Source organism: Semicossyphus pulcher, unplaced genomic scaffold (assembly GCF_022749685.1).
Source record: "Semicossyphus pulcher isolate SPU_LCO1_2020_fin unplaced genomic scaffold, fSemPul1.0.p SCAF_8, whole genome shotgun sequence".
Lineage (NCBI taxonomy): Eukaryota > Metazoa > Chordata > Actinopteri > Labriformes > Labridae > Semicossyphus > Semicossyphus pulcher.
The window spans coordinates 25,087,083-25,107,691 of record NW_027211759.1 but is presented as its reverse complement, the minus strand read 5'-3'; the positions used below and the strand labels follow the sequence as shown (position 1 = coordinate 25,107,691).

The 20,609-nt window shown below is 39.4% G+C and overlaps 1 protein-coding gene across 1 annotated transcript; it reads left to right on the top strand.

Annotated features, from left to right (window-relative positions):
• Positions 1–1,705: 1,705 nt before the first annotated feature.
• On the top strand, positions 1,706–20,560 carry anpeplb (alanyl (membrane) aminopeptidase-like b). Its single transcript, XM_069686716.1, has 20 exons — positions 1,706–2,393; positions 4,589–4,731; positions 4,848–4,981; positions 5,166–5,286; positions 5,998–6,152; positions 6,336–6,449; positions 6,688–6,831; positions 6,948–7,013; positions 9,699–9,764; positions 9,927–10,075; positions 11,328–11,407; positions 11,696–11,829; positions 13,847–13,902; positions 14,053–14,200; positions 14,321–14,409; positions 15,117–15,245; positions 16,266–16,433; positions 16,598–16,738; positions 18,648–18,711; positions 20,031–20,560. The coding sequence occupies exons 1-20, from the start codon at positions 1,783–1,785 to the stop codon at positions 20,175–20,177; spliced, it is 2,859 nt and encodes a 952-aa protein (XP_069542817.1). The 5' UTR covers positions 1,706–1,782; the 3' UTR covers positions 20,178–20,560.
• Positions 20,561–20,609: the final 49 nt, after the last annotated feature.

Genomic DNA, 20,609 nt, shown 5'->3' with positions numbered 1-20,609 from the left:
TTTTGCAATAGTCCTCTTCATCAGCAGAGGTCTCTATTCTCAAGGCTTTGTCTGTGACTACTCGTCTCCTAAAGGTCTTATATCAGCCACTCGTGTTTATTCATTCATTTCACTCCAGTACTTATGCTCATGTGTTGTACAAGTAGCAAATGTATGGTTGAGGGTATTTATGCTCTTCAGGATGTATCAATGTATGTGTGAGATTTAGGTGATATAATAAAACTCAAAGTTTTTTCATAAAGAATTGTATTCAATCGGCCTTCTCAGTCTTGTGTGTGTTGGATCCCATCCCTGCTGCGTGTGGGTCTTTGGTCATCAGCATGAGGTTTCACAGAAAACATGAAGAATTGAACCGGTGACAGCTCTGATCCCAGAACTTCCCTCCTGCTTTTGAAGAAATAAATCTTTCCTGGAAGCAACACACGCAGATGTGTGTCAAATGTCCTCACGCTACAGAGATGTTGTAACATCTGGTCTGTCCCACATATTTACATATTTGAATGTTTGCTTTTAAATGTTCTACAGTCCAATATAACATTGTTTTAAGTTACCACTGAGATTTTTGGATTTGCTTGGCTACACTATCTGAATGGATTGAATTTACTATTAAGTTTTTTTCAGATGCATAAAACCAAAAAGTGCTTTCACAAGAGTCATTAACATCATCGCATCCCTCCCAGCTCATTAATCAGAGAAGATGTGTAATGCTGAACAGGAAAGTGGCCCCTCTTGGCCTCTCCTCCACCTGGCACGCCATCTCTCTGCGATTAGGATTTTCTGTCGTTGTTGCAACATCTCAGTGTTTCATTATGTTCGGGTTGGATTGGTCTCCTTGAGCCAGCAACAGGAACATCTGTTCTCTGTACAAATAACCATCGCCTCACCCAACTTCTCTTACAGTTTTCTGAGTTTGCCTTTTTGTCTCCCTTTGTTTCCTCTCCTGAGGTGAGGAGTGTGTGTGTGTGTTTGTGCTGGTCATGGTGGTCGTGATTCCCTGAGGTTTGGGCTTTCCAGCTAATTCAATGATTTCCCAAATCGCTCTTCCTCCCTTCCTTCTTTCTCCTCCTCTTTTTCTTCTCTCTTATTCAGCCCACTCAGCTCTCCTCCCTGTATATGCTTCTCATTTGTCAATTGCACGGGATCTGTGTTCACATGTATCTTTGGAAGCCATCATCCTTGTTGATGTCCTTACCTGGCCGTGGATGAGCAGCTGTTGGAGTAACTATCACTGCAACTTGGACCTCTGGACATACAGTATCCACCTGCAATAAGAAGTCATGACACTGATATTCTTCTAAAGGATTTTCTTCACCAGCTGCTCTTGTGTCCAGTGGGGCATGTGATTCTGATGGTTCAGGGTATACTCATAGAAAAGGAATGCGAAAGAGTGTGTGTGTGTGTGTGTGTGATGGCTTGGACAGTGCAGTGTGAGGATAAAGTGTTCCTTGAGGTTAACCTAACCCCTGCATTAGTGGCAAGACCACAGTAACTACCTCCAGATGTTTGAGAGCACAATCTGATAATTTACAACAAAGCCAATGAACATCGCCCTCTTCACACTATAACGCTTACTCTTTGCTCGTTCTGCAGTTCCTGAGTTAATGCTTAATCCCAGCACAGACCCTTTATTTCGAAGGCCAAGCCCTGTTTATGGGAGGGAGGTAACTTTCATACAAAGGTCAGTCATAGCAGTCGAGAAGCTCACAAGCTCAGGGACCCATTGGACTCATCTCTGACATCAAGCAACAGGACCTTCAGGACTGGTCATAGGAAGGAGCCGCCATGGCCAAAAACTCAGCCGTATCCAAGGTTATCGCCATCGCCTTTGTCGTCCTGACCGCCTCTGCCATTGCCGGCATTGTCACTATGGTCATTTTGTACAAGACTCAAATCGCTACAATGAACCCGACGCCCCGTCCAACATATCCAGCCACCACGGTAGGACCGCCACCCGTTATGCGGCTGCCGAAGAATCTCATACCTCAGAACTACGAGGTCTTCCTTCAGCCTCACCTCTACACCAAAATCATCGAGGAGGTAAATGTCACCAGTCCCAACCAGACAATGCTCTTCACAGGGAACTCTACCGTTCACTTTCACTGTGTCCAGAAGACCAACACTATCTACCTTCACAGCAGCGACCTGGCAGTTTCTGGACCAGTGGTGAAGGACAAAGACCAAAAAAATGAGTTGATCGTTGTTTCCTCAATGAAACAATATGAAAATGGAACTAACTTCCTCGAGATCCACCTGAGGGATGCATTAGAGGCAGGAGGAAATTACAGCTTGTTTCTGGCCTTCAAGGGAGAAATATCAGAAAGTCTCGAAGGCCTGTTTTTAAGCACATATGTTCACGGTCAACCAGCTTATGAAGGGGATACAGATGCAGATAGGTAAGTAAAGAAACACTATATATCTGTTTGTAGAACTGTAAGTACAGGGTGTCACCCATAAGAGTCCTGCTTAAAACTGGTTCTGCTCTAGACCTTCCCTGTCTATGTAAAGTATCATGAGACAGCTGTAATAAAAAAGGATTGATTCATGAATTGATTAGAGGGCACCAAATTCCAAGAGTTCTTAAATTTTAAACTTGATGTCTTTAAGAGGCACAAAGATGAAAAGGCTTAAGCTCTTGTATATATTTATCCCCTTGCTGAGCTGTCAGCAATGCTGCTATTACAGCAGAGTCAAACTGAGAGGCTTACACAGAGACAGGAAGGAAAGTATGGTGTTAAGACTGCAGTCAAAAAAGTAGTGCAAATATTCTTGTCTAACATCCCCAACAGACCTGTGCTGTAAATGATCTTTATTCAGCTATGTACTTCATGTGATTAAGCTATGATGGTATTTGGACAAACCTCCGTTCAGTGGTTTTGTGTTTTGTATTCAGCAGTGTTGAGTAGGTAGGCTTACCAGTGGCTAAATGTAGCAAGTCAGCTCTTAACACCTCCAGCCCCTGCGGTAAGCTAACATGTTCTCCATTGAAAGTGGAGAGACCAAACCACTGTTTATGCAAAGTGGAAGTAACCGCCGTAACATCAGCAACTGGTTTGTAGACCGCCGGCTCGCCATGAGTTCGGCACATGGAGCCTGAAGGGACCGTATTTGGAGAGGGTGGATACACAATGCTAAGCCTCGGCCTTTGTTGAGACATACGTGGTAGATACTTGTCAATCACAGGTAGCCACACCCTGAAGCATACCCTGCTTTATTGACTATTTTACTGTAAATGGGACCAATACAAAAACGTTATACTGTATTGAAAATTAGTTGAAACATAGCAAATGAGTCCATAAACTCATTGCTTTGGCTGCACTTTTTCAATGAACATGCTATATCTCTTGTCACATAGGATCTATGTACCAAAATAGAGATAATACATGACACTCAACCTAACAGAATAACAGTAGGATTTTCATCTTTGCATTTTTTCCTTAAAACCAAAGTGAAACAAATGTATGAAGCTGTTTGACTTTCTGAATGATATATGCTATAAACGGAACACTTGAGTCAGACCATAACCTTTGACTTGAAATCTATAAAACAATAAAACATAAAATCAAGAATAAACCTCTGGTTTGATATACACTCATTTTAATAATTTGCAATGTAGTAACGTATGTGAAAGAACTGTGTTCTCAGGGCTTTCTGCTGCAAAAGCTGTTTTTCATTCACCCAGGAGGTTGTTTATCCCCCAGTTGTACCAAAAGTCCACATTGAGGTTTCTTCTTTAACCCAAACTATGATCTTTTACTGAACCTAACCAAGTAATTTGAGTGTCTAATCCTCACCAAGCTGTGACAGAAAGAAGGAGAAAAAGGCAAAAAGTTTTTGTTCAGACCAGCTTAAGATATTATTTTCTTTGAAGGAAAAACCCCTAAATGTAACCTACTTAGATGTATTATTTTGGAAGCACTAAAACCTTACCAACATATACATTTATCTTGATTTAAGGCTGTAAGTCTTTAACAAAAACCAGATTGAAAAACATGAGCATCAGATTTGTTTGTGGTCTTTAAAGAAGTAGGCTATTCTTAAGGAGGCGACTGTTCATAAATCTGCTTGATGAATATAGCGGTTTAGATTAAAAGCAGAACAATTTTATTCAAAGTGATGAAATTTCATCTGTTTCATAGCCAAGGCTGTTGTCTTTCATTTTGTCCTGTCTGTTTGTCACATAATCTGGTCTGTCCCAGAGAGACCAACAGGAAACAGGACATCCCTCCAGTCTTGTCTTTTCTGTGCTGTCTTTCTACATGAATTACTACTTTTTTAGATCAAAGGAGTGGAAATGTTCAATAACATGTTACTCTTTGTGATCTTTGGCTGGTTTTTGAATGCGTTTTCTATTCTTTGAAGCAAACAAACAATCTGCAATCTGCCTTTTTGTGTGTGAGTGATTTTGTGGAGAGAAATAACCACAGTTTCCACCAGAGACAAAACAGATAATTGGTTATTCATTGAAGTTAATGTTTTTAAACTTTTTAAATGAATAAAGCTCATATCTGATATCCAAAGCACTTCCTTATAGTTTTTCATGTATCTGTTCCGTGAGAAATATACTGATGATGAAAGTATTTTTTTATAGATTCCTCGCAGCTACCAATATGGAACCATCTGAAACCAGGAGAGTGTTTCCTTGTTTCGATGAGCCAGAAATGAAGGCTGTGTTTGAAGTGACGATCATCCACAGGCGAGGCACCACAGCTCTGGGAAATTCCGAGAAATCAGGTCAATAAACAAACTCCTACTGTTGCAATAAAACTTAGCAATAAAGCATTTACAGTCCTAAGAGAATACAACACATCCTTTCCTTATACTGCTCTGCCTTGTTTCCACTATCTCAGGCTCCAGTATCATCGACGATGAATGGATGTTCACCCGATTTCATCCAACACCCATCATGTCCACATACTTGTTTGCCTTCACGGTTTCTGAGTTTGATTCAATCCCATCTGTGCATGAGCGTGTGGACATTAAAGTACGTATAACTGTATATTTAAGATGAATAATTCCATTCAGCATCATGAACCAAAACTTCCTCCAATAACTCCAATGTCACTCCCATTGTTTTTTGATTAAGTCATAAAATATACATCTATAAATCTAAAATATGTTAGACAATATAATTTGTGCTTAATAACTTCTGTATTTTTGTCATACAGACATATGCTCGTCCTGAAGCCATCGCAGCAGGACACGCTCAATATGCAGCCAACATCACTGGGAAGGTTCTGAGCTTCTACGAGAACTACTTTGAAATCAATTACCAGCAGAAAAAGCTCGGTAAGACTTGTTAAGATATAATTGGATGGATGCGTTAATGAGACATTATTATATAAATGTCATTGTAAATGTACTTATTTTACCGAGAACAATCAGGCTGCCAAAAATGTTCCTGCTTTTGAGATCTCGAGCAAAGAAGCTCATCTTTAGATAAGAAAATAATCAACCTATTACTTAGAATAATAACTACTGCTTTGGAGCAGTACTTTCTACAACCCTAATATTCACAGTTCATTTTATTCTACAACATCACCATTTTAAATTCTGTGCAAATAAGTGGTACTTTATAAATATGCAAGTATTCAAAATGTGTGTATATTTATATATACATTGAGACACAGACATCAGTTTTTTTCCAGTCTAAAGTGGCTCATTAATTTAGGTGTATGTTGCATTGTAGTATGGAGATCCTGTTAAACCTACAATAAAAATCTTACACATTAGTTACATTATGTACTTTATTAAAAGCATTGCATTGTTTTTAGTCTATACAAATGAGAGACAGGTGCCTTAGGTTTATGTAATTCAGTAACACACAGACTAACAGTATATTTTCAGGTGGTATCTGTTATTGGCCCAATCAGCTTCTGCCAATAAGATCCCTTCCAGAGCGGCTCCTCCAAAAAAACCTAATGGATACTCTTGGATAGTAAACATACTACTGCTTTAGCAAATGTTTGCATTTAATTTATATCTCTGTGGTTTCTCCAGATCAAATTGCACTGCCAGACCTAGGTCCTGCAGCAATGGAAAACTGGGGACTGATCACATACGAGCAGGGGGGCCTCCTCTATGAGGAACAAGTGTCCTCACTGTTGCACAAGGAAGTGATCATCACTCTCATTGCACATGAACTGGCACACCAGGTTAGGTTACAAAAACATGACAAACAACAAACACATGATGTTAGATACAACTGACTTACAGATCAAGGCACCAACTGTTGTCAATTATTTTCAGTAATTTTGGTTAAATTCACTGCAGGACAATAATATGAATCCTGCAGCATTTTATATGAAACTAAGCGTATCTTCTGTTTTTGTTGACAGTGGTTTGGAAATCTGGTGACAATGAAATGGTGGAACGATATTTGGCTAAATGAGGGCTTTGCCAGCTACATGACATACTTTGCAGTGGACAAGGTTGAGCCTACATTTAAAATGGTAAGTTCAGATCAGGCATAAACAGCAATGACAGAGTCCTTCGGTCTAATAAGGATCCTAGTTTGAAGAATTACACACATAAGAGATGATGTACAGTGGTCATTATAAGAACTTCTTATAGACTTGTTGGATTTTTGACACTGAATCAGCTTTTTTGGCCACTTATGTGTACATATGACTCAAGTGTTAAGTTTCTCACACATGCAAATAATGGTCTGTCTCTACTTGTATTTCTTAGAAAGACGCATTTGTCCTGAGTGACCTCCACACAGCGTTTGAGGAAGATGCTCTGACCACATCGCACGCTCTCAGTGTTCCTCAGGAAGATGTCCAGGCAATCGATCAGATCATTATGATGTTTGATGCTATAACCTACAGTAAGGTAAAGTTCAATCTGGCAGTGGATACACATCATCAGTAGCAGATGAGGGTGGGATTCACCCATATCAGTGTAGCAGGAATATTCACTTACATAAGTGTTTGTTGTTCACTCTGCAGGGGGCAATTGTGCTGAGAATGCTGGCAGACATTGTGGATCAAAGGGTTTTCGACAAAGGGATGAAAGTAAGTTAAGGAATTCAACCTCACTCAGATATTGTGCTGTAATAATAATATAACAATAATAATTATTTTTATATAGCACCTATAAAACAGATGTTTGCAAAGCTTTGATTACAGAATACAGGACAGATTACATTCAACAATGAGGCCAGACAGAGAGTAGTCTACAAAATTCGACAAAAGGCAAGAACTCAATGCTAGCACGAAAGGTCAACAAGAATAATTGAAAATAAAAGGAATAAAAGTGACAAAACAGAAACAAAGGCAGTTAGAGCAATAAGCAATACAAATAAAGAGTTAAATAAAGAAATAAAAGCAATAAAAGGTTACAAAAGGTAAATCCTCTGACAAGCCCTGCAGAAAGACCCTGAGACTCAAGACTAAAGGTAACTTCTGACACCTTGTTAAGCCTCAAAACACTTGGTGACTGATTTAATTGTCTATTCATTTAGACTCAAGGCTAGGGCCCTCTTTGATGCCAGGACACACAAAGTGAAGTGTCCTGCCAAAGTAGTTTTTTCTGAGAAGATGCCTCCTATTGATAATTCTGTGGCTCAACATTTAACATGACTCACAACATGGGTGGTGAAGCAAACCACATCAAAGCTTTCTAATTTGCCTGCTTCCTAATTCTAATGGGTTCATTTTTTCACGATAGCAAGAACAAGTTCATTAGCTTCTGTGCAATACCTGAGCTACTGTTTGTCTTATCCAACTGTCGTCTCTTTTATTATTTTATTAGATAAATCAAGCTAAGGCTGATAAGGTCCTAATAAGGTTAATAAATCCTGAAATCATAAAAGTTAAAATGTTTGTCCGATAATCCCTACATTTCAAAGAATCATATTTTATCAATTTATTTAAACATGTCAAAACAGTCATCCAGAAACCAATGGTTGACATAACGGTGGCTACATTCACTTCTGAAATATTGGCAGATGGCAGGGAGTCTTAAGAGAATGGTGAGCCACAATCCAAAATGGAGAAATGATTATACCATCCACTTTATTCAAAACTCTGTAGCAGAGAACGCTGATACACAAACGAGGGATGGTTTGTTGAACATTATGCTAAGGGAAAGTGCATGCTGACTGACAGCAGTGACGTCTGTGAAGGTTCTCAGTCATCCAGGTCATGGTAATTCTAAGCTTAAACCAAAAGGCAACCAGAGCCAAAAGGCTTATATTTCTAGCTCCGTCCACCAGTCAGTTTAGAACTGAAGAGGCCTTTCGGATGAGAGGTGAAACGTCTTCAAGAACTTCAACCAAGTCCAGTTGCCTTTTGGATTAAGCTTAGAATGACCACAGTGATGAACAGAGATTGTGTACTTTCTTGGCACAAAAGTTTTCAATAAGCAAAATCAATGGAAATGCATTCTGTCTGAACTTAACTTTCATATATATATATATATATAAGACATATATCTACTGAACATCATGTTCTTTATTGTCTGTAGTAGTAGCATTATTTCAAGAGGTGTTTCTCACACACTAGCTGTGTCTCAATTCGAGGGCTGCATCCTTCGAAGGACACAGTCAATGAAGGATAAGTCATTCGTAGCATTTATTGACCGCTAAGGCAAAACTGAAATGAGACGGTCTGGTCTACAGAGGATTTCCTGTTTGCCACCAGCTGTTCCTACCCTGAACGTTACGTCAGAAAACGTGGCTCCTATCGCCTAGCAACAGATAGCTAGCGGGCTAATTACCGTCATGTAACCTAACCTATTATTTTAAAGATAATTTGTTTCAAGGCCCTTTTCGCTACTTTTAACATTTGTATCGCTAGCTATTCGAATGAGTTGAAAGCAAAAAAAGTGTATTCCTCATCCGTTTAAGAGTCTGCAATTTCATTTGAATTGGAGTATGATGAATCTCAAGATACACTGGGCCTAGAAGGATGCACCCAATGGATCCTTCATGGCCCGGAAATAGGAGGACGCATTTGTAGGCCATATCTGAAAGGAGGCCTTCAAAATGGGACAGCCTTCGACGTGCAGCTGTGACGCAATCGGCCTTCAAAAACGGCCTCGAAGGATGCAGCCCCTGAATTGGGACACAGCTGTCCACCCCATTATATCAATGAGGTGTCCCTCAACACACATATTCAAATTTAGTTTGAGCCAAAGCTAGAGTTTAGTTGGTAAGATAACACATGCTCCTTCTCATGTAGTCATAAATTTACCTGAACATCAATAAACAAAATTGACATCAGATCCAAATCTGATCTGCTGACATTAGCACACATTAGGACATTATAACGTCTGCTTTCAAGTCTAACATGCCAACACGGCTGGTTTAGGTCTGTAACAATGAGTAAAGGCAATGAGAAACAGGTTCACAGCCCATAAATTTTGTCTGACTGTATTTCAAATACGAGTGGACAGATTACGAAATGATGAAATAGTGATCGGGGGAGCAGGCAGGTGCAAGACTGAGAAACCCCCTCCTACAGACTTACAACAACAGGTCCATCATCGCTGTCGAGGTGCATCTTGCCAGAAAGTTACTGGAAACCTGCTTTCAGCTGTACATTATTTCAACACATTGTCTTTGGATCTGCTGCTGACAGCTGTGTTTGGATATTTTCATCCAGCTCTCAATAATTTTGCAGACAGAACTTTACATGCGAATGCAGAACGAAACAGTGCTAATAAACTTTTATGTTCTTTCTGTTCTTGTGTTTTAGAGGTATCTGTCTGACTTCAGCTATAAAAACACTGACCAGAATGACCTCTGGGAATATATACAAAAGGTAAAAGCCTTTCCATTTTTTTACACTCCAAAATTCTATTGCTGGATTTACACGTTTTGTTTGTAATGTTAAGTATGACAGTGCTGCCATTGTTGAATAATCATACATCAAATTATGGTATTTATAAAAAGAAAGGTTTACTGACTTGGGCTATGTTTGCAGGCTGTAGACGAGGATGGCGGTCACACCAAGGTTGCCAAGGTGATGGACACTTGGACCAAACAAAGTGGCTATCCTGTGATCACTATCAACACCACCTCTGGAGAAATCTCCCAGAAGCAATTCCTGTTCAATGACTCCAGTGAATCAAGGTATGTGCTAAATGGACATTGTTTCAATGTGAACAGTTTGAGACATTTCAGATGAATTGACTGGATATTAGAAGTGGACGTAACCTTTTTGTTTCAAAATTAAGCCACTGCAAAAGTTTCGTATGCTCAAAATGTGATCGTGTGTAAGTCTACCAGAAAAACTCAAACACTACATAACGCCTCATCAGTAAATATTTTCCCAATGAGTTTATGGTTTCAATCCCTGACTGCTATGGTCACATGTCGAAGTGTCCTTGGGAAAGACACTGAATCCCAAATTGCTCCTGAAGGCATAGCCATCTGGTATAATTGGGCATAGATACTGATTGGATATTGGCACTTAGGCCTCTGCCAGCAGTGTATAAATGTGTGTGTGAATGGGTGAATTTGACATGCAGTGTAAAAGCAGCTTTGAGTGGTCGGAAGACTAGAAAAGCGCTATATAAGTACAGTCCATTAACCATTCCATTTACTAAAGGATATGACTACCTGTGATTGACAAGTTGCTAACACAGCAACCTTAAATTAACGGCTAAAGGGCCAAACAATGTTAGTCCACAAACCATTTGGTAATTTTAATGTGGCTACATCCACTTTTTCTGTACAGTCTATGGTAGGATGATTAACTCGTAGATAGTGTTTGCTATCAATTTGCACAAGATACATTTATTGGGTCATAATATAACATAAATATGCCAATGGCCAATAAAAGTTACTTCATGTAAAGTACTTCACAATGTCTTACCTCCTCTGAGAGTAGTTTTCACCAAATGATTAAAGAGCCACTTTTTGGGTCTTGTGTTTTGGTTGGCAAAATACAGAGAGTTACTGCGTCACTGCAGCCTTATTAACAACCTTTTTTCCTGCCAAGGCTGCATGATATCAACTCAGCTTATCAGAGTAGTTTATATTATTGGCATGTGAAGTGTTTTGTAACTGTGTGCCTCCCTAACACTGCCAGGGCGACTCACACAGCAATTTAACCTCACATGTTATTAAGTTGCTCAGGCCATTATCCAGACCATAAACAGCTCCGGACTCTGGCATGAGGATATTGTATATATTTGCTTATTATATGGCAGATTCAATTTCATGCTCCATTTACACTGTGTGCTGAGTACTGTGCCTTGGTCAGCTTTTCCTAAAAAAGCCCCTTTTATGATTGTTGACTGACTGTTACTGTCTCATCAAGAGAAGCTAATTCATCATTCCCTTGATTGTGAGCATAACAATCTTTTTTGGGTCTGTTTAGTCTTTGGTGGCACATCCCAATCAGAGTGATGTCGGACACATCTGAACCTGCTCTTGTCTGGCTGGATACCAGCAACACAGGTAACACAATATATAATGCAGAGCCTCCAACAACTCTTTACACTTAACAGCTTTGTTTTCATGTTGGACAACATCCATGTTGCTTTTCACCTTCTGTATTTTATCAAGGTCTGAGAGAACTATATAGAAACATTCTAATGCAGATGTGTCATTGTTTTTGAGTTGGAAGTTTGATGAGACCACATGACCAGACAGAGAATCATCCTGTACTTCATATATTTCTTTGTAATGTGACTTTGATTTGGGATTTGTTGTCAGCATGACTTACCAACATTTTCTTTTCAACAGAAAAGAAAGACGAATTTATTTCTAAGAGCGGTGAGTGGATCCTTGCAAATGTCAATTGCTTTGGATACTACAGAGTTAACTATAACCCAGAGAACTGGGAACGCCTCCTGACTCAGCTGGAGTCAAACCCATCGGTGAGTACAGAGCCAAATAATAACTTAACAAGACACAGAACTGAGCAGAAAGATCCATCTTAATGTGGACTGAATAAGCTGAAAAAAATGTGAAGCTGCTTTTTATTAGCAAGTGAAATAACAACATGTTGACCTGAAGGCTTAGTTCTGAAATCTCTTTAGAAATACATCTTTATGAAGATTACATGGTGGTTTATTTAGTCCTGTGTTGGTATTGAGAAGTACCCAGTGGGTAGATGTTTGATTTGTTGTGTTTTAGCCGGGTAGGCGGTTCACACAGTCAGCCCATCCAATAAACCAGCATGGAGTACATGAGAGATGTTGCAACAACTTGTGTGGAGGGGTACATTGCCTACTCCTGGATAAAGCTGTAGATAATGTTGACAGTGAATGATTTGTCAATAGCACAATTTAAGTCAAATTAACTGATCGACATTAAACAGATATCAAAAGACTGGACCTAGGAACATGTGTTGAAATGTGATGATGTGGAGATATATCCTTCTCTTTTTATTTGCATGCTAAGATGACATTGTCTGTAGAGTCAAAATTCTGTGGGGACCTTTACTATGAGCTCCATAAAACCCTCTACTTAGAACTGGACTTGACCCCCCCAAAACCCCCCCAGAGGAAATAAGAAATGTGTGAAGTGTGGTGAAAGTGAAAGAGATCAAAAGTCTTAGGTAATTCATTTTGCCCTGGTCATGCACCTTAGGACTTATACGAAGTCTAAAACATTTACCTGCACTTCTTGAACTTCTTAAACTATTTCCTCTGACAATTCCACAGTCTGTTACAGACACGCATAACACAAGAAAGAACCAAAACATTCGATAGAATCCTAACATTTCAGAGGCTTGGCCCTAACCATGGCATTTAGTACAGGCATTCATTGTTTCCAGAGGATGCATCCTAATTACTTTACTGATATACTGACTATCCATCTAGCAAAACAGGCAGATCAAAGGTCATTGAATAAGACCATTTACGTGATGACTATTGAGATTTATTGTCTGAGCAAATAATGCCTGAACTAAAGTGTGTGACAATCCAACAAGCTTATAATGAGAATGAGAATCTAAATTGTAATTCCTCGTGAAAAATCCCCTGTTGAAGAAGAATGTTTGTAATAAATGAAATGGCAGAAGTCTCGAAGAAAAGTAGCCAACCAACTATGAAGATGAGGAAGAGCTTCAAAAGGCTGGACAAGAAACCAATCTGCTTCTCACTACCTGTTACACTGGACCCACTTTAGTTAGTGCACCATCCCAACCATCCCAATGGAAGACGCCAAAGTACACATCCACATACTTTCTCATTAAAACAAAGGAAGGTCAGGAACCTTCAAGTACCTTGGTGTTAATATCCTATATGGCCTGACTTACTACCAGTGGTAGTGTTTATAGAGATGCTTCATAATGACTCAGTGGGGAGAAAGGCAAGAGACAGATGCTTGAGGAAATTCTGGATGTCCCCAGGAAATTCTGTACCTGCTCCTATGAGAGTGTCCTGATGGGGAACATAACTGCCTAGTACGGAATCAGCACCAGACAGGGCAGCAAAGCCCTGCAAGGAGTAGTTCATTTGGCACCTCTAATCGTTTAAAAGATATTTACACCAGGTGCTCTAAGATTAAGGCCAGGAGAATCCCTAAGGATTCTAACCACCTGCATAATGGCCTTTTCTGACTGAAGAAGATACCAGATACAAAAGACCAGCACGAGAGGCTCAAGTCCTTCTACCCTATGGCCTCAAGAATCCTTAAGGAAGACAGTGCCTATGACCTATACCCTAAACTTGAGACCATTAAACTTGAACTGACAGTTAGTGGAACTTGACCATAAGATTATAAGAGATGATTGAAAATCAATGATTTCATTTAGCATTTTCCCTATAGCACTCCAAGTCTGTATTTCCTGCTTTCTTGCTGTTGGTTGCGTGTTGAACACGGTTGCAGAGGTCTTCATATTTTAAAACTAAAATGTTAACTGTCCATCATATTGCTCTTGTTTTTCAGAGGATTCCCCTGATGAACAGAGGGCAGCTCATCGATGATGCATTTAACCTGGCAAGGTAATGACTGTTATTAAGTTGGTCCAGACAGCTCAATTTTGTGTTGGTTAAGTGTGTTGTGATTCTCATGAAAACATGACTGAAAAAGGTCATACTGAATGAGCTCATGTGGCACTCTGAGCTTACCAAATGCACTCTCTGTTTCCACAGAGCCAAACTCATTGACGTGACTCTTGCTTTGAATTCCACCCGCTTCCTTCGGGAGGAGACAGCATTCCTTCCCTGGGAATCAGCAGTCAGGAACCTCAATTACTTTGTCCTCATGTTTGATCGCTCAGAGGTGTATGGACCCATGCAGGCATGTTTCTGTAAAACAAGACATTCATTATGTATATATATAAAAACAGATGTACAGTAAAAATGTTATATTGCTGTGTGGATTCCTGAAACTGTGCTGTAAAGTTGTCTCTTCCTGCAGGTGTACCTCAGGGATCAGGTTAAGGGCCTGTACAACCATTTCAGGAATTACACAGACAATTCAACAGTTCCAAATGACCACTCCTCACAGTAAGTAATGACTCATTTTACTCATCGTAACATCACCGTATGAGTAGAATTTATCCTCAGCGGATAAACATGTTTCAGTTTTACAAACTCACATTCTACTCAAGAGGGACAACATATGTCCCAGTGTGCATTGTTGGTTTGCACACCGTCATTTTTTGACATGTTAGTGAAAAGTGTTTTTGTAATGGAATTTAAAATTGATAAAAATGTTTTTTTGGTTTTCATCTGCACACCATTTTAGCATAATGGCACATGACAAAGTCAATATTACAAAAGGATTTAAAAAATATAAGAAGACTTACAAAGCTCATGAAACATGGAGTACTTACTGATGATGCATCACTTAAGAAGTTAGGTCTCTCAATTTGACTCCTAATAACACTTTAAATACTGTGCTAACATAACTTAGAAAGAGGTTATTAAAAAAGCCATTGTAATAACAAAACCCACAGATTATTATCTCCAACTCTGCAGTTTTCCTTGTTGGTCACAGACATCACATCTACTATAAGCCTCTTCTCCATGGTCGGTTTTCCCCCTGTTGACTGTTGTTTGTCACTGTTTTGAAAATAGGGAGTAGAAAGTACAGATAATTGTGTTGACATGTAGGAGGTAAGTAAATTACAGATATAAAGCTCTACTTAAGTGCAGTAACAAAATAAACTTGTACGATATTTTAATAAAATTAAAATGTGCTTCATTCCCAGGCACAACCAAAAAAATGCCATAGAGGTGGCATGCTCCAGTGGTCTCCCAGAATGTTTAGCAATGGCTACAGAGATGTACTCCAACTGGATGAACAACGACCAGATGAACAACAGCGAATCTACTTACCAGTAAGGACACCACTGAATAATCATCATTTTGAATTAAATTAAACCTTTCTGCGTTTCTCCTAATCTTGCAAATTACTCTTTTGTTTTTCCCCAAAAATGGTCTCTCTGTCATAGCTTTTCTTCTATTCTGTATCTTTACTCTCGAGCAATGATTTAGTCAAGGTAGGTGTAACCTATATCACTTTTTGTGTAGTTATTGGTGCCTGTTGTTTCTACTTTTCATCGTGGTTCTTTATCTTTAAAGCTGCACCAATGACTGTTATGCTAACACGCGCTCTTATCCTAAATAACCAACTGGAGAACATGATTCTTCTCTTTCTGATTGAGAAGGTGAAACTCAAGTGCGTTGCAGTTACTGTTTAGTCTTTTGGCAACTTTAGGTGCAACTTTAAGGCAGAGAGTCACTGACCCTTCATTAAATGTGTGTACTGTTTTCATTATTTCAACACACATGCCTGTATATATACGCATGTAAGTGTGTTAATGCATTTGAACTTGCCGACATTTGGAAGTAGATTTGTGAGGGTTATCGAGGAACCCTTAAGGGATGCAGAGAGTCTCGTGCTGCACAGATGACAAAGACCCTTGAGTTAGGATTTTTGATATTGGGCTATATAAACGAGATAAGTTTGCATGTATGACGGGAATGGAAATTATTTGGTCATGTTGAGTTTAAGTCAAAATATATTAATTACAAATTGATGAATTGATTGATTGAATAAGGACTAAATAGGGATGAGATTGAGACAAGACATTTCCCAAATGTAAAAATGATGTGGACAGAGTTCTTTCAGTATAAGGACCAAACTTTTATATCTTACTGTTGTTATGCTTTATTTTGTGTTAATGGAAGAAAGCAACTAAAACTAGACCAGACAGAGGAAATGATATGTATGCTTGGGAAAATGCTGATTTGCATGAAAATGTTTCCAGTCAACATTCCTGAACAATTAAGAAAGCTTGACAATGAAACAGCCCTGATGTAGGCAAAATAACAGTGTGTGTATTTGTGTGATACAGCATCCACCCCAACCTGCGGTCTGTAATCTTCTGCCAAGCTGTGGCTGCTGGTGGGAAGGAAGAGTGGGAGTTTGCCTGGAACAAGTTTCAGGACTCCAGCGACACTTCAGAGAAAGACCAGCTCCGTAAAGCTCTGGCCTGCACCAAGAAGACCTGGCTGCTAAACAGGTGAAGCATTCTGGTTAGGCGTAGAAATCTTGATGTCCCTTTGTGTCATGCAGAGAACTATATTAGTGTTGTTTGTGCTGTGTACAAAGTAACTTCTGTTATGTGATAAGATAAATTCCAAACATATAGAGTTATTAAGTAAACAGCTGGTCCTTATCTTGCAGATACCTGGAGTACACTTTGAACCCTGAGAAGATACGTCTCATGGATGTTGCTTCCATTATCAACGACATAGCGAGGAACGTGGCAGGGCAGGCGCTGGCCTGGAACTTTATCAGAGCACACTGGGAATACGTCAGCCTGGGGTAGGTTTCTATTTGGACTGCCTTCTTAAAGACATAGGTTTTAACGGCGACAGCGATGCCGGCACAGTTCACTGCCAGGTCCAGCTTCCCAAACTTCTCTCTGGCCAGGGACACAGTGTTTTGTTAATGATTTCTTTCTGGATGTATATCTGACAGGGTTCAATTGCCTGGTGGCTGTTTGTAGAAGCCTGTTGACACTGCACCTGCGGCCAAGTCACTTGAATAAACAAGCACTGCCATTAAGACTATTATAAACAGTGGCTTATAAAAAATCTTGCACACTGTCATCTGTACAAAGGTCTACTTATTTAATCAGTGCTTATCATTAGCTCTCCCTCATAAAGGTTATGGCATTATAAGGAAGAGAAACAGATTGGTATCAAAGTTCAAATATGAATAACAGTCAGGTATTTCATTTCATGAGTAAACAGAGACACCTGGAGTGACCCTTACCAAGTAAACCAAGTCCTCTAATTACCAGACATCTGACCATCCAGACTGTATTGATCCTTCCAGAAATAAATGCCATGTATCCTGGTTTACACTACGCGGTTTGTTATCTCTACTTAGCGAACACTTCGAGCAGGTTCACTAGAAGCTTCTTACTGTTTGCTCTTAAAGGGACCACACATTCCAAAGCTCTTCCATTTAAAGGCTGCATCTTAGCAGTCATTTTATACCTTTACTCAGTAGTGATAGGTTTTTTTTCTGTAAAATTTGACTTCTTTTTGCAATCATTGAAGTGCCCCCTGCAGGCCAATAGAAAGAATGCAGGTTTAAGGCACTTAGATGTGGCTTAACTTTTAATACCCAGCGGCTATGTCCACTTTTTACATACAGTCTATCATAATTACAGAAGCTATTAAATCTGACTTCTCACATAGTGTCCCTCATGGTTACATTGTATCTCTTATTTTATTTTCAATAATTACATGTAAAATTGGGAAGGATATGCAAACCACAACAGAGGCTGTACTTGTACTCTTTAGATTTGACTTACTGCTCTATCTTTTATTTACTGAGGCTGCATCTTACAGAATAAAATCTAAAACTGCCATGCATGGCATAAAAAAAGCCTCCTTCTACTTCCCTCTCTGGACTTGGCACGTTACATCTTAATTATCCAGTCCAATTGGAAAAATGATGTTGTTATAAGACTGTGCCTCGCTGTACTGGCTTCCAGCAAAGTTCAGGATTGACTTTAGGATTCTTTTTATCACTTTTAAGGCACTTCATTGCTCAACTCTGGCTTACAAATCTGAATTACTAAAGCGTTAGATCACTGAGCACCACTCAGGTCATCAAATGAAAACCTGCTGGCTGTTCTGCCTGCCAAACTACAAATGTACTAAGGAACAGTTTCACCCTCTCACGAGATCAGCTAAATCTGTTGACAGCTTCAGAAAACATTTTAAATCCCACTTCTTTAACTTGACTTGGTGAATAGTGAGGGTTGCTGTTTGCTTAGTGTGTGTGTACATGTTTTATCTTGTAGGCAAATTGAATATTTCTTACTGGTAAGCTTAGTTCTAGATATTTGTGTACTGTTGTTTGATTTCATCCTCTTGTTAACTTTGTTTAAAGGGGGGCTACATAAAGAGAGTTTTATCTACTAAACTTACTTACCGAGAATAGTATATGTCTTATTTGAGCTTGGTTAAGTCATTTGATGTCTGTGTTCCTGGCCTGTAACTGATGTGCTCTTAAGTGGTTTCTGGTTAAAGTCTAATACAACAGTCCTGCAAAAAAGCTACCTTTATAAAGCTGAGTATTCAGGTTTAGTCCAAACTGTTTTAAAAAGAGGGTTGATGTACCTTTGTGGTCAGTGCAGAGGCTGCAGATGTTGGTGCTGTTGAACTTTATTGCATTTAACTGAATACTGTTTTTGATGTTTTGTCCACCCTGCCAGGCATGCAGCGCTGCTGATCGAGGGAACGACCAGCAGGTTCTCAACAAAATTTGAACTGGTAGAGGTAATTCTATTCAAATGTCTTCTTACATCAAAACGATAATAGAAGAGTGCAGTTGTGAGTTGCACTCTTCTATTGTGGCTCAGTGGTAGAATCGGTCGTCTTTCAATCGGAAGGTCGGAGGTTCGATCCCCAGCTCCCACAGGCTACATGTCGAAGTGTCCTTGGGCAGGACACTGAACCCCAAGTTGCTCCCAGCTGGCATAGCCAACGGGTATGAATGTGATAACTGATTGACAGTTGGGCACTTTAGGTAGCAGCCTCTGCCATCAGTGTGTGAATGTGTGAATGTGACATGTAGTGTAAAAGCAGCTTTGAGAGGTCGCAAAAACTAGAGAAGCGCTATAGAAGTACGGTCAATTTACCATCCATTTACCATTACCAGTTAGTGGACACTCCTATCATCCAGTCACACACCAATAATTAATTTACAACCAGTGAGTAACTGGATAAACCCTGATATCCTATCACAAGTCTGTGCGTCATTGTGACTTCCATGAACTCCACGTTTCCTCACTTAAGCCTTTTCTTATTCAAAGGACAAGGCTGGTTATTTACAGATTTTAGTTAATGTCAACAAATCCTATAAAAAGATGAAAAAGGTCAATGAACGCATCCTACTAACAAGCACTGTGTCTGTAACCAAAGCCTCATATATTTGTTCTGTGACTCCCACACTTTTTATTAAACATTGTTCAAACAGGAGTAAAGTGTGTATTTTTAGTGGAATATATTCAGCTGTGGATTGACAGGCAGGTGTACGTAGTGCACAATCCTCCTTTCCTTTCCCCTATAGTACACATGCAGTAATAGAAGCAGATTAACTACTCAAAAAACTTTGAAAGTTCGAAACAATGGGTCTTTGATTTCTGACAGACTTCGACAAAAGCAGCTTTGTCAGCAGTTGCTGTCAGATTTAACCTGCTGTAGCAAGCAGGCTTATTAAGCCACGTCATGAAGCTGAAATCATGAAGGTTTTTCTGTTATCCACAGCCCTATATAATAATGTGGTATAAAATGCCTAGTTACGGTTGCTAAGCTGTAATTGGACAATTGCTGTTCAGGGAAGGGGTTTATCCTTCTCACTTAAAAACAAGTCGTTTTCTGTCTTTTTACAGGATTTGTTGATGATAAAAATAAAAAAATGAATATGTTGGCTTGATCTTAGATATGGTATGTTTTTTTAATGTGCATACACGGTATCCAAAAAACCTTATCTCTGAATCATTACTTTCTGATTTAGAGTCTATTTCCTCTGGTGAATGCATTAAGCTAAAGCAGCACCAACTTAACATCACTGTGTGATCTCTGTGTGTTTACAGCTGCAGCGTTTTGCGACGGACTATAAGCTGCATTCTGCTTCCAGGGCAGTGTACCAGGCCATAGAGCAGACCCAAGTCAACATCCAGTGGATCAGTGAGAACAAAGAGGCTGTGCTAAAGTGGTTTGAAAGCGAAACAGCTTCGTAGAGTCAACAACATCTTCAATGTATCGGAGCCTCTGGATCAGTGGTGCCACCAGGTTTAAATACTGTGGCATCACTCAATCAACTTCAACAACCAGAACCATTCCAGAGTGAGCCCCGCTTTGCCAGGAGAATGGCTCCAGAGAGATAATCATGAAATAAGAGAGAGATAATTTCACCTCAAACAAGAGGTTTTAGACTGATACTCAGTATAGTACTAACACTTTATGAGAGAAATGTGGAACAAGGTGAATACAGTGCAGTATTTATGTATATACTCATGCACATTATTTATACAGTATTTTCAGTGCGAACAAGATTTACTGCACTGCATTTTTTACTGCACTGATTTTTGCACATGATGCTGATCCATTTTTAGCCTGATTTAAGCCTGTATTTGTTTTTTGTTTGTAAACTATCTTTGTTTAAACACAAC

Excerpts from the sequence above, each read along its gene's own strand:
- anpeplb (XM_069686716.1), top strand. The coding sequence starts at position 1,783 with ATGGCCAAAAACTCAGCCGTATCCAAGGTTATCGCCATCGCCTTTGTC. Across the intron at positions 4,982-5,165 it reads ATGAGCGTGTGGACATTAAA|ACATATGCTCGTCCTGAAGC; the intron begins GTACGTATAACT and ends TTTGTCATACAG. Across the intron at positions 14,201-14,320 it reads AGGTGTATGGACCCATGCAG|GTGTACCTCAGGGATCAGGT; the intron begins GCATGTTTCTGT and ends CTCTTCCTGCAG.